Below are 14,009 nucleotides of genomic sequence, written 5' to 3'. Positions count from 1 at the left end.
CCTTTTTTTTCGAGTGGGGTCTGTTGCAAGAACAGAGGGTCAAAGAAGAAGAAGAAGCGTATCTCACGCATGGCCCCCAACCTTCGTTAAAGGAGATGCCAGGTGGAACGATGTACAGATTTATAAAAAAGATTGCCAGGTCGTAACAGCCAAAGAGATAACACATGCCTCCCCCCCATAGTGCCCCCTATTCAATGAAAACGAGATATTTCATCCGCGCCTTGCGGGAGTAATGCAACTGGTTGGGGGGCAATCCCAAGGATGGATTGGATAAACTTTTAGTCATGTGCTTGCCGTTCACAAGAGGCTCGGGCGGCGCCACTTGCCCTCCGAAAGCAGTGATTGGAGCCGGTCTCATCCGAACCTCTTCTTAGCCTCGGTTTTGGAACCGGTGCCAATGGGGCGGATGCCCGATCTGCCGTCAGCAAGTGTAGGTTAACGTCAGCAGGTGTAGAGCAACCGGAATCGGATCATGTGGCAGCATGTGATTGAACGACATAATCGGATGGAGTGTGGTTTCGAACGGGCGGAATATGCTCACGTACATTGAGCGGAACCCCATTTTGCAGACCAACCACAATGGAACAACCTGGGAATGGGGCCGCTGTCAGTGCGGTCAGCCGGCACGACGAGGTGGGTTACCATGAGGAGCAATGATGCATTGTCCCCGGCCGCTCCGCTTTTTGTGAATATCATCTGATTTTCATATGATATGCTGCGTTGCAAGAACATTCTGAATCTCATTTTCAACCCTGGTATGTGCTAAAAGACCCATGCGGCAAAACAGTTTCTTTAAATCAACCTGACCGAAACCGGCTCTTGTCACTCTCTCTCTATAGACTCGGGGCTGGCGTTGGATGATGAACCACTCCTTGGAAATGGTAAATGTCTTTGGTGACACTGTGCAGATCAAATATTTTGACATCCCCATGCCCTCGTAACAGCAACCACACTACCCGCCATCGATTCCATGACACTCACTCGTCTCAAAATGATTGAACAAGAGGCCGTCATCCTTGCGGAACACAATGATCTCGTAGGGAGTATCGATAAGCTCAACGAATGCATATCTCTTTGCCCGGAATATGCAAGTGCATACAACAATCGGTATGTGGCAAGGCACAAGATTCGGGTGCAGTTTGTGTTGTTTATGTGTGCTCACCTCTGTGCAGAGCACAAGCGTTCCGTCTCAAAGGACAAGTAAAGGAGGCTTTGGAGGATTTAGAGCGGGCACTTGAATACGGTGTAGGAAATGCATCAGTCCTCAAACAGGTACCTGTTCCATCCAGCCTGACTACACGACAAGTGTGCTGACCCAACTTTGCCAAATCAGGCATATACACAACGAGCAATTATCCGCAAATCGCAGGGGGACGCTGCGGGTGCGGAGAGCGATTTTGCCCAAGGAGCACGATACGGGAACGAGGTTGCAAAAGCTGCTGTGCGGAATAATCCGTATGCGAAAATGTACGTTGCGATCTGGTCCGTGATTATGAACTGTGTTGCTCAAATTGTTTTGCATATGTAGGTGCAATGCGATGGTGATGGAGGCAATGACCAAACTGGGAGCTTAGAGGAGCTCATGAATCACAAAGAACAATTCCGTCGTTTAGTCTTGTCATGTACCGTAAGCATCTTCGTATCGCGAGAGACCATGAACCGCTGGTCATGCATAGTTAGCATGGAATTGTCCTCGCTGGTACGTGCCAGACTTTTGGACAATCTTTAGAGCCTCATATTTTCGAGAACCATCTTTTACTCTCGGCATCTGCATCCTAGTCACGTTGTAAAGAAGGAAATAAAGTGCTGCATCTTTCATTTGATAAAGGACGCATGTTAGAATTCGCCGTAGCGAGTAGCCCGCACGCAAGAACATGCCTTGGAAACAGATTGTTTTGTACTATGCCCTCCATCCTTGCTGTGGACAAGTCCAAACCTTTCCCAACTCGCTGCTGATTACCGTTATCAAAACGCTGACTGTTATATGTCATTGCGAAGATAATCTAATATCCAACGCAACGGTCCAACCAATGCACTCGAAGAAGATTTGATCTTGCAGAGTACCAGAGACCGGATGCAGCCTTGCAACATTCCTCATCTTGAACCCCATTAGATGCTCCTCCGTACGGGGCAGCTTGGGATGAATTGTATCAGATGGAACTCTGTGCACTTGTATATATACCGTGACCTAATGCCCAGCAGGAACCATCCCACAAACCGAGTTTCCCTTTGCGAGGTTCACCCGATTTGCAACATTCTTATAGACAACGAAAGAAATTCGATGTTGGACGAACGTGATGAAAGTAGAGCAGGGAAATTCTATACCAACTTATTGGGTATCACTCATAGATCTTTTCAACACCCTTTTTGTATCTTTCCGAATTACACTTTTGGTCATAATAGTGGGTGTGTTTAGTCCCCAATTTTTACTCAACGAGCCATCCCACACTGTCTGGTACTGGGGCTTTTTGCATTGAAAAGATGACTCAACGGTGCCATTTACTTGTAGTTTAAGGAACAAGGAAGATGAGGAAAATGCATTGGAATCATTGAAGCATTCACTGGTTATTTACCTTTTTCACATCTGATCACTCTACAGCATGCTACCATATTCCATCAACATCCAATCCTGTGTACGCCAGATTATTCTTTAGTTACTTTCTACCGTCAAGTAAGTAAGTGAAGTGACAAGTGGGGCACAAGTTAAGATTGGCTATCAGTTACACCCAGAATAATCAATTCAAGTAATTAGCAATAACCCACTTACAATGTATTGGTTATGTTGGCTAATGTTTCAAGATGTCTGCTTATGGACGTCATTGGCCCTGAAGAGTCATTCCAACAAGTATACCCTTGCATAAGTTTTGCACCTGCCGTACAGTCAAGCCAACAGACTGCATGAGACACCGCTTTGCCCTGTGCGAATAGCACGCTCTTATTTCTTTTTTCCAGGCATTCCCGTGTTAACCGCGCTTTGGGCTTAGATGGCAAGAAGGGCTGGTATTGACCTAATCACTGAACCAAGAAGACGATAGACATCCAGGTTTATCGCACGGGAGTGACGCCGCATAAAACAATCAACTGAGCCGTCTTGTAATACCGCTTTGCCTAGTACTTGTAGCATCCATTAAGTCAGTTCTGTATCCATATCGTTCCCCAAACATTCGTTCCTCAAACTAATATTGTATGTCCAAAAGACAATAATACGGACAAATCCCCTTCTGTTCGGGATTTCTCCATCCTCAATGAACGATTTCTACCTCCAATGTTTTATCTCACGCTCAAGAGTTACAAGGGTTTCCTCTTTGCAAATCGCTTGACGCATAGGCCCTACGTCATTGGTGACAGAGTTTTCCAAGGTTCATTAACGCAGTTTGTATCCTAGAAAAGCCCATTCGCGCTCTTCTAGTAGGCCGCTTTGGGGCCAGAGTATGTCAGGAAATCTGCTCAGCAGAAAACGGTCAAGCTGTCACACAAAATGCAGTAATTGCCATGGATGTCGTGTTTGCAGATGAAAGTGAATAAAACCCCCAACATTACCGCAGGGACAAGTTAAAGCAAAAACGACAATCTATAAACCATTTACTCCATTCTTGATGCGTTGAGGTCTTTGACACATATTTCAAATTATCGCTGGAGCTCACAATGCGCATCCATGCTCTCGTGTCTTGGAAAAGGCCTCCGACTATATACATTCCTTGCCTCATAAATGCCCTCGCTGCTTGAATTGCCCGGTATCGCTCATTTGGAGATCTTTCAGCCGGATAAATAACCAACAAAATAAAACGCCCACAATCAAGGTTTGATTCTGCTACTCAATGAAGTTAAACCCGCTCCCAGGGTTTGATCCATGGATCGGCGCCTCATATTAATATATTTTAGTGCAGAGGTGACAGAAACTGGCACTAGCTACCACACCAGGGAATAAACCGGCGACAACCGGTTCGGAAAAGCCAAGTAATTCCCTCCCTACAACCAACCAACTACCACTAGGCCCAATTACACATGCAATACATTACGGTTGTTTCTAACCGGGTAACTAAGCCCACCACCACGCGAGAAATCCTACTAAGCCCTTGATTCCGAAATTCTTTTGTCGGAGGATGTTCAGATACTAAGGTAGATCAGAATTAGACTGGATAATCCGCGTGGGAAAATACAAAGATAATGCATACCTGCGATCGTTGCAGCATAGTAGTAGCAGCGTTTGCAAGGGGTTATGTTGTTTTTGTCGGGAGGGCGAGGTCCTCGGCACCAGAGCGGCATTCTCATGATGATGGACTTGAGAGTGCTGCGTGAGCGTTGCGCAGATGCTTCGAGAGTCGAGGATGGGTAAAGAGGAAAGAGACAGAAGGCCCCCCTTTTATAGACCTTTGGCATGCGCCTCACCGCAGTTTAAAAAAAAAAATCATATTAGCATGCCACACCGCTGCATGCCTCACCGCTTTGGGCGACAGAGGGGGTGCTGATTATGCGATATGACTAACCGGATTAATCCGGATAATAATGAGTTCTAGTGCCATTTTCAATCACCGCCACACTATGTATGTTAATTATGTCAGTAACTTTAACTTTAACCTTCACTTTCGAAATGCTCGTGAGAGGTTTGCACGTGCTCTGGTTTAAACATTTGTGCTGGGACTAGTAATTAAATAAGTATGGAAGCGATTAAGTTTTAAAGTTGCTTCCATATTTTTACGTGCGGGTAGGAAATATAAATTCACGAGTACGTTTAACGGATCCTATCTCTATGTGCAGTTTTATCATCAAAGCCAGGGATAATAGGCATGTCATACACTGGCACGGGCATGACATTATCGTTCCTTTGGAATACAAGATATTCATCCGGCTGTCATACAAACGAACATAAGACTCTGAAGATAGAAATGTGGGGAATAACAAATATCTTCCTCATTTAGCCTGAGGAACGCCTTTTTGCACCCTGGTTGCAAGATTCGTCCCGCCTCTGCTTCACAAACAAAGAGTACACGATGTTGTGCAGACATGCCGCTACTCTCTGTACACGCCAGAAGAACGAGACTGATACTCGTAAAATCGGCGTCGTTAAGAGCGATCTTCAACTCGGTCATATTCTCTGAGAAACCGACGTTTTGAGCCGCAGTATCAATTATATTTGAGATATCTTTGTATATTATAGGCTCGGGATTAGTAACAAATGCTCTGCGCGAAAGGGAGTAATGCTAATGACGTGCACAAAGATGTAGGAATCGTACTCGGGGACATTTTTAGCACCCGCTGATCAGGGCATTGTGTGCAGCGTTCATCAACTGACCGCTCTCACCACGGATGACCAGAGTACGTCTGACTCGGGACACGGGTTTGTAAAATCACTTTTATCTACCAGATCTCGAAAATGCCGTCTACACCATTTTTGTTTGCACGGTTTATTTCCTGTCCTGCAGCAGAGTGTCGTGATCTCCTTGAGATAATCTTTGCGAATGTGCTTTTTACCTGCACCAACTGAACTGAATATGATGAAAGAATGTGGAATACTTTTAGTGGACTATTCTGACGTCTGCTGTTTACTATCCAGTCTTGAACGACCACATCAGAGAGATCCTTTGGTCGCGTGGAGAGCACCGACATCACGTCTGGTGCGACCGGTTGACACTGTAGCTGCAACATTTGCCTTTTCGGCAGTAGGCACGTTGAAAGCATAACATATCGACATTTAGTTTGGCCCCTTTGTTGATATCCATTGCATCAATTAAATCTCGGGTTCCTTCGATTAAATAAAGACGAAAATTCGTCTCAAGCGAAGAATCAACATGCAAAGAAGACATGATTATAATGACCTCACTTGTACTCATTTCAGCAAGCTAGATCTAGATCGGTACTTATGTCACATCAGAGCGCTATTTAATTGACGGATCATTCGTGACACCTTTGCCATCCTATTTTTTGATCGGTTCCATCGGAGCGAGTACTAGCAATTATCATTTCAACATGACGAGGATCGAGGTTCTTGAGTGAGGCAGTTTGGCAACGGCACGATCGTCTCGTTGTCACCAACGCTTTACAGCGTTCTATCTAAGGCTGAAGCGTTTGCCTCTGAATTCAATGGTTATATGCAAATGTTGCATGCTGAGTTGAAAAAATTGGGCCTAGTAACTGTGAGACCCTAATGCTGTTCATCTTTGCCGAAATGAAAACAGAAAATCGAGCGTCATAGTGCTTTCTTCACACGCATTTGTACAGTTCTTTTTCCGCCAACTTGAATTTTGTTCCTGGTCATCCGTCATGTGTAAAGCACACTCGAGTACCTTCTCTCCATCTGCTACATAATCCGGTCGGTTATCAATATGTGAAAGCTCACTATGAACGCCTTTCCGTAGACATCAGCTTCTCAACACAAGATTGCATAAATGTATCCTTCGAATGATTGGCCTTATTCAATGATGGCGACTTGTGCTCCAATATGCTCTGTGAATAGTTTCAATGATTCTTGAAACAAAACACAATGTTTTCGGCCTGATACCATCCTTACGCATACCTGCATGATTAGTTAACGCTCCCTGCCATAGCTTACATGTCAATTGTTTCTTCTAGTACATAACGCATTTCGTTCGCAAAAGCAGTATATCTGATGTCCGCAATAAAGGACATTCTCACTAATCTGCGGGATAGATAAATCGGGTGAAAAGTCTTGCCAGACCACATAGGACCGGTGATCCGACAAAGCATGTTCACATGCTAGAACTTTGTTTCTCTTGGGATTCGATACTTGCTTTAAGACGTTTAGCTGGAAAGTAACGCGAAACTTGTTCTTAAAGCAAGATCGGGCGCAAGGGATGTCATGCACATTGAACTTGTAGCATACCTTATCCTAAAGTTGCAACTTGCTATGATGCTCCAACGTAATGCTTCTATTTCATCTCCAATTTGCCAACGAGAACAAGTGTCCTCCCCCACAATCCAAGCACTCGACATGTATCACTTCCGAAATCATCGAGAGAGTACAAGACAAGTCGACCGATGCATCACTCCGACTGAGTCAACATTGCTAAATGTCTGATTGAAAAACTTTGACTCGCCTATCGTCAAGCAAGTCATAGGATATCGTCGGTGCAAAGCCTTATTCTAGAATATACTCCCACTACACACACTCAATCATTAGGCTGCAGAATTATTGACCGAGAGCTTGTGAGTGTGATTAATAAACGATGATATAACCTTACCTGGATCATCAGTTCCTGCCAGCACTTTCCAATTAAAGGAGTGAGAGCAAAATGGTCTTGGCATGACACCTCTGTCACTGTTCGCAGTGGGATTATCGAGAGCACCTTTAAACCAATAATTATTTGTGCTTTGAGAGAAGGCATCGACCACATACATTGACGTTGATGGTATCGATGCTAGCATGAATCCTGGATATTAATTGCATTGGAAGTATATTATGTCCTGGATAATCAGTTCCAGGCTGTACAATCCGTTTGGAGATAATTGCGAACAATAAAGTTTGCATTTGGATCATTTCACGAAATCCCTGGGCAGCGCATCTGGTCATACATGTTCCTAATATCTATCATAATTGATGCGTTTCTTTTTTGGGGTTCCCTGTTGTCGTCGGGAGGGTGCATCCCTCACCAGACGCGGGTTTGTGCACCTTTTGCGCTCAAGGTCCATTTTCAGCGTAAGATGCTTGTTTCTAAAGACAATAAGCAAAGCATATGAATCAATTTTGGCCTCCGCCTCAATCTTTCATCAGCTGTCATATTGTCCCCAGGTGTTTAATGAAAAACATCTAGTAGCTGGTGACCCTAGGACATGTAAAATAAATAATGTACCAAAGGATGTATAAAGTGCTCTAAAGATCTAAAATCTTCACGATGTTTGGCTACCCGAATGTGTGCGAACTGAAAATAAATTACAGATATTCCTTTCTTAAGCTAATGGTTATGGTTGAGACGATACCTTGAACAGGATTAGAACCCACCGTTGGCAAAAGTGCGTTCGAGAAAGAAAGAGCTTCTGGCATACTTTTTTCTATTGAGAGGAAACATGCTACATGATGGAAATAGCCCATTCTTTGCGGGAGTGTTGGAATTCCAAAGGAAAAAAGTGGTCTCGAGAAGCAAATATCCATAGGAAGAAGACATAAACCGGAATTCCAGTCCTTAAAGCATGGTTGTAAATGCCATTAGCATTATAAGCATGCCTGATCTCCATGGTTCAGGCCTGCGACATAGACTATCAACGAACCCACACCCTCGAATAAGGTTTGCAGAATAGATGCCCTACCTTGCAACTTTGATGGCCGACTGGGGAGCTTATTGGAGTCATTTGCTGACAATTTGGTTTCGAACAGCTACGTCAGAGATTCGAGGAAGAGGGTCGGCTTGAATCTGCAGGAAAGTAAAGAACTATTTCATCCACAACAGGGCTATAACTATCAGCATCAGGACTTTATCATAGGGATCGGATTCCGAGATAAAGACAGCTAAATCAGCATCACATAATTCTCAAGATGGCATCTAGTTTACCAGGATCGCATTATCAATCATGAAATCAGAGAATCCTTTTATCCATCGGCAGCCCTGCATCGCATCCGCACACAAAAATGGAACAATCCAATTTATCAGATCTGTTAACATAACAATGAACAGTTTTGCATCGCAGTTCAACAGTAAAATATCCAATAGTCGATTGTGTGCAGCGATATGATACGAACTAAAAGCGTTCACATCAGCGCATCCAGTGCTGTGAGGACCACTCAATGGTGTCCTATGGCGGAAAACGGACCCAGAATCTCTCAAGGTTTCATGGATGTCGACACAATTGTGCCTTCCAATATGGGGCAGCTCGTTTTATTCAAGATCACTTATTTCGTTTGTCGAGAGCGGCCCTCATGAATCGTGCTTAACGTGTGTGTCAGCGCTATGGTTCACCCATTCATACTCTTGTAGTAACATCCTGCCGTATACAGGTGGATAATAGGGTTGTATTTCTGTGTCGGTTCCACGCGGGAAGAAAGTGAGCGTTGCCTTGTAGGCAATATCGCGTTCGTTTGAGAGTGTGTCTGGATAGGATTTCAACGGCAGTTTGGCTAGCAATCATTTTCATCCTTTTCATCCTTTATCACAGGCCCTTCCCCCGAAGAGGATGCCATCATCGCCCGAAGGCTCCGGCGAGTCGTTGCTCCTACCATTTCTGGCGCGCGCACACGATCAGTCCCAGGCGCCCACCTCAAAGAGGTTATCACGTTGCATTACTACAACGGCCTTTAAAGTTATCCGGTATACTTTTGGACCGAGTTGAGTTTTACGCCAGTACCCATGGCTGGAGCGAGTTTTATGCCATCCCGAGGCGGAAGGAAAGATGAAGAGAAATGCGGGGATATGCGAGAGAGGGTCGCCTTTTTATAACCCTGGGGAACTGCGCTTTTTTTTGCCATTCGGAATTCTCGGCGGAAGATTCCGTATCCTGCGTACGTCATTCTTCTGAGCACGCCATGAACGCCCAATCATCGTCGTCGTTTTCACCTCCTGGCATGCGTTCGTTCCCCTTGCACACGCGCGCGAGTCAAGATTATGTAAACGCGTGATGAAGCGAGTCATTTGTTTATCTTGATTTTCCCACGGTCCTGCCCGAACGATATGAAAGACGAATATCGTATGCACAGACAGCAAAGGATGTCCAGTACTTGTTTTGCTTAAGGATCGCTCTCCGTCGAGCCTAGATGTGGGGGTTTGTCGCACTCGAAAAAGCTCTGTCAATATTCGCATAACCCGACAGCAACTAGATGGTCGGTGCTCCAGTGCCCCTTTGAGCAGTTAATCGTGATCAGATAGGTTTTGTACGAATGTTCAAAAAAGAAGCCCTGCGGTCGCCCTCCTGGATTAAACCCCCTTTTGAAGGTGTGATGACTATGTGAGCGCGTTAGTCATTTATTTATCTTTTTCCCACGCTACTCGAGTAGGATGAAAACGACCGTTTTGCACATATCAACAGCAGGCAATGCAGGATATGGACAGCCTTTCAATGCTCAATGTCGTTTTAATGTCCAGTTGTTTTACGGCGGTCGCAGTCGGTCGAGAAGGTTCGTCGTGAATTTCCGCAGAAGAACGAGCGCGTCAAGGAGATGCCAGGGGTAGAAGCACGTTCTACAAATCAACGTCGATTGGTGCTACTCTCAAGGGACTAGAACGTCATCGTCTTCTCGAGAGAAAAGCTTACGTTGCATGCCCTGCCCCACAACCCCAAACGCGCAGTCGCCCTCGGTTATAAAAAGGCACACTTCCCTTGTCCCCCTGCTTTGAACTTCACCGGTTGACGCTGACTGCAGACCCGCGATGGTTGGGGCGGCTGCTATACCAATGATGTCTTCGGACGGAGGTATACCTGACGATGCCTTCGGGCGGAGGGAGGACCCGTGGTTGAGATGGACTGTAGTCTGCGCTGGTGTGGAGCAGCTACTTATATCCCGATGATGCCTTCGGGCGGAGGGATATAACCCAATGATGCCTTCGGGCGGAGGGAGGGCCTGAGTGGGTGGTTGCATGGACTGCAGTCGCGTTGGTTGGGGCGGCTGCTATACCCAATATGTCTTCGGGCTGAGGGAGGACCTGGATCGTACTATGTTGCATGTGGGTGGTTGCATGGACTGCAGTCGCGATGGTTGGGGCGGCTGCTATACCCAATATGTCTTCGGGCTGAGGGAGGACCTGGCTGAGATGGACTGATAGTTGCGTTGGCACTGGTCATAGACCAATTGTGAAAAAAGGATGAAAAGAAAAGATATCAACGACTGACGTTACGAATATGACAAAAAGAAAGACAAACATCAATTACTCTATAGTGAACAAGACTGTAGGAGGATATCAATTTCACGTCTCATCACCAAGTATCCAGAGTCGGTGCAGCTCATAGTCCATCGTATCACAATCATTTAAATGTCCACCCGAGAGTTTCCGTTAACAACCTCCCCAATATGTTCAAACAAGATCTTATATTCACATATATGTCGCTTTTTACAAACAGAGGTACAAGCACAAGTGGCAAACTTGCAAATGACGCAAATCTACGTGTCCTCATCAACGGAAGGGAGACGTTATTCCAGCAGTTGAGCAGAGTTTGGCCTACAGGATCTCGTTAGGGACATGTGTAACACGTACAGCGCATGCTAGGATATGACTTACGTGACATTGTTGGCGGAGTCAGAACCCTATCATAAGTAGTTAAAACACCAAGCTTGTCAATCAAAAATAAAACAGCTACCCACAATGCACTTGTGGAATCCAGGGAACCCACACGAAGCTCCAACGGTAAAGTAAATGACCAGAAAGATAACAGCAACGAGAATGATCATCAACCGAGTGTTTTTCCACCATTCTCGTCGACGAAGAGCCGTTGAGCGTTTCTTGAAGGCAAAAGAGGTTTGGTTTAGATTGTCGGTTTTGTCAACGAGGATCTCAATGCGTTCGCCTCTTTCCAAAACTTTTTCTAATCATCGGAATGATGTTAGCAGCGTGCGAAGATAGCGGTTGGTTCATTCATAGGATAGGCAGACGTACCAATATTGTGCACCATCACATCTCGCACTTGATCAATCTCTCCTTGCACCTGTCTCAATCGGTCTGCACCCTGGTTGTTTGAGTAATACTCCTAAACAGTGGTACGACATGTATTTAGTGATGGACCATTTTTGCTCAACATGTAGACAATTCCCACCATCTGCGTTGCAATCACTTTGGAAAACTCGTTCAACCCATATGCAATCGCTGTTTGGGCTCTATCTCCATATGCATTTTCGAAGCGGCGGGAGATATCTTCCAGGAATGCGAATGGGAGGCGACGACCTGTGCAAGAGATTTGTAAGTTCGGTGTGAAAAAATGTCATGGTCGCCCAATCTACTGACCAAATGAATCGTCAGCTAAGCAGAGATACGTAATGTTGTTGCGGCTAATGTAATGGAATAGATATCTGATAGTCCAATATACCGTCAGCCAACTGTTCAATGGCACCTAACACAATATTCAAAACAACAAACCTATCGTAAACAAACGTCATTTTCGAATCGCCTTCCGGTAGGCGTTCGAGAATGTGTTGGGTGACAGTGGTAAAGTTTCCTGTTGTCGTTGCATGCTCGGCGAGGATGATGGCGCCTCGGGCGACCAGGCCGTAAATGATTGGCATGTCGTTCAACCGTTTTTATGGGATTCGTTCCAATGTAGTGTTGAGAGTTGAGGCTTCCTTGCCAAGTCGCAAGGTCACGTCACTCCTCCTCAGCCGTTTATGCCGACTTACGTAAGCTGATCAACTTTTAGGGCTTTATGGGACAGGTAGCTTAGAAGTATACATGCATCTACGAATGATCAGACTGGAATTGAATTGTCAGCTAACTTGTTCAAGTCTTTAGATACAATCTACCAAAATCCAAAAATATCCAAAATCGCTTCTACATACAATGTATCTACAAAAGTAACATCCACATAGCAGTGAAAACCACTAGACCCCCAACCCACGTCTTGCTTATAGCCCTCCTTGCAGAGCTAAACTCTGGGGTCAAAATCTCCTCATCTAAAAACGATATAGCCCGGACATTGACACTACCCGACCCAGATACAAGGTTCAGTGTTTGCATCTGGACAGTCTCATTCTTGCCGCCGACTATCCTGGTATCTTCGGATGTGGTGCCGGCAGTGGGGTTCGTAATGTTGTCGGATGTGAGAGGCGAGCCTGTCGCCGATGTGGTAAACCACTCAAAGCGGCCCCCGGCAGCATCGCCGAATCCAATTCCTTTGGTCAGGTTCCCGTCTTTTAGAGTTGGGTTCGGGTCTGACTTGAATTGTTCAGAGGAGCGAAGGAGGACTTGGAGAGCTACGTTGGTTTGTGGTGTGAGACCTTTGATATTGAAATCTATCATTCCCGCGTTCGGAAGCACAAGTGTGTCGGTGGAGTTTATGAGGATGTTGGTCGCACGAAATGTCACAGCAAAAGTGACATTTTGGGTTGAATTGGCAACGGGAGCTACCATCTCAGAGGTAGCTTCATAGTACCGCCTTGTATCCGAGAATTTCTCAATAAAAGAAAGAGGACCCCACTGTCCTTGATTCAGGTCCACCGAACGGGTTACATTGTCCGCTTGGGAAAAGACGCCGTTTCCGTCACCATCAACGTATTCCAATACCCTGAACAACGTCAACCCATAGGTAAAATCTCCTTCACCGCTCGCTGCTTGCACATTCGAGGAATCATAGTAGGTGGCGCGAATGGAAGGATAACTTGCTGTAGAAAAGACAAACTGCATACGATTGTCGGCACCGTCGTCGGTATTCCGTGCCGTGCTGTATATAACAGTTTTTGTATTATTGTTTACCAAGGGATCATACTGTCGCACGTAGTATTTTCCTTCATTCTCGTTATATCGTTGCCCGTAGCGACAATGGTACCCGCAATGGTGAAAAGCCAGAGGCCCAAACAGCGCTATCCAGAAGAGTCGATTGTGACCAAGGCCGTTTCCAAAAAAGCCTGATCCAACTCCTCGATTGCTTGGGTTGAATACACCGCGGTTGGTCGCTGCACCTGGTGTGTACCCCTTGGTCTTGTATCCACTCCCTATTGTTGATCCCGGCGAGGTCCGGGGAATCCCGCTTGGCTTGCCTCCAGTGCTTCCCCCGCTCCCAGTGTTTTTGCCTCCGCTTGAAGTTCCGCCTCCCTTACCTCCCGTGCTACCGCCTTTTCCTCCACCGCCGCTACTGCCTTTTGCTGCGATCGCTTCCTTGGAAAGTGCTAGCAAGACGACATAGAGAAGAACTAGGGCAAAGTTGAAACGCATTTATTAGGGCGTAAGCGTTGTAATAGGCAAGTCTAATGAATATGACAAGATGCTCAATGCAAAAACGTTTGCTTTATATACAGATGCAAGTAAAAATAAAAAGTAATCGTCATAAGACATTGGGTTTGAGAACTATCAGGTGCGCAAATGCCAAGGTGGCTATGAGTCTGCCACACCATAGCAACAGCTTGTATCACCGAATGACAAAGC

At 45.6% G+C, this 14,009-nt stretch overlaps 3 protein-coding genes across 3 annotated transcripts; 1 reads left to right on the top strand and 2 right to left on the bottom strand.

The window, feature by feature from the left end:
* Positions 1-427: 427 nt before the first annotated feature.
* Positions 428-1,943, top strand: SPPG_01746 (uncharacterized protein). Its single transcript, XM_016750062.1, has 7 exons — positions 428-633; positions 728-755; positions 840-881; positions 945-1,107; positions 1,173-1,272; positions 1,334-1,467; positions 1,529-1,943. The coding sequence occupies exons 1-7, from the start codon at positions 580-582 to the stop codon at positions 1,572-1,574; spliced, it is 567 nt and encodes a 188-aa protein (XP_016610699.1). The 5' UTR covers positions 428-579; the 3' UTR covers positions 1,575-1,943.
* An 8,894-nt stretch (positions 1,944-10,837) lies between these two features.
* On the bottom strand, positions 10,838-12,221 carry SPPG_01745 (uncharacterized protein). Its single transcript, XM_016750061.1, has 7 exons — positions 12,012-12,221; positions 11,880-11,944; positions 11,692-11,819; positions 11,535-11,625; positions 11,243-11,463; positions 11,160-11,185; positions 10,838-11,099 (listed from the first exon to the last, which is right to left on the bottom strand). Exons 1-7 carry the CDS (start codon positions 12,155-12,157, stop codon positions 11,072-11,074), a joined length of 705 nt encoding a protein of 234 aa, XP_016610698.1. The 5' UTR covers positions 12,158-12,221; the 3' UTR covers positions 10,838-11,071.
* A 58-nt stretch (positions 12,222-12,279) lies between these two features.
* On the bottom strand, positions 12,280-13,910 carry SPPG_01744 (uncharacterized protein). Its single transcript, XM_016750060.1, has one exon. The coding sequence runs from the start codon at positions 13,797-13,799 to the stop codon at positions 12,435-12,437; it is 1,365 nt and encodes a 454-aa protein (XP_016610697.1). The 5' UTR covers positions 13,800-13,910; the 3' UTR covers positions 12,280-12,434.
* Between the last annotated feature and the right edge of the window lie 99 nt (positions 13,911-14,009).

Source organism: Spizellomyces punctatus, assembly GCF_000182565.1.
Source record: "Spizellomyces punctatus DAOM BR117 chromosome Unknown supercont1.3, whole genome shotgun sequence".
Lineage (NCBI taxonomy): Eukaryota > Fungi > Chytridiomycota > Chytridiomycetes > Spizellomycetales > Spizellomycetaceae > Spizellomyces > Spizellomyces punctatus.
This window is presented reverse-complemented; position numbering and strand designations above follow the sequence as displayed.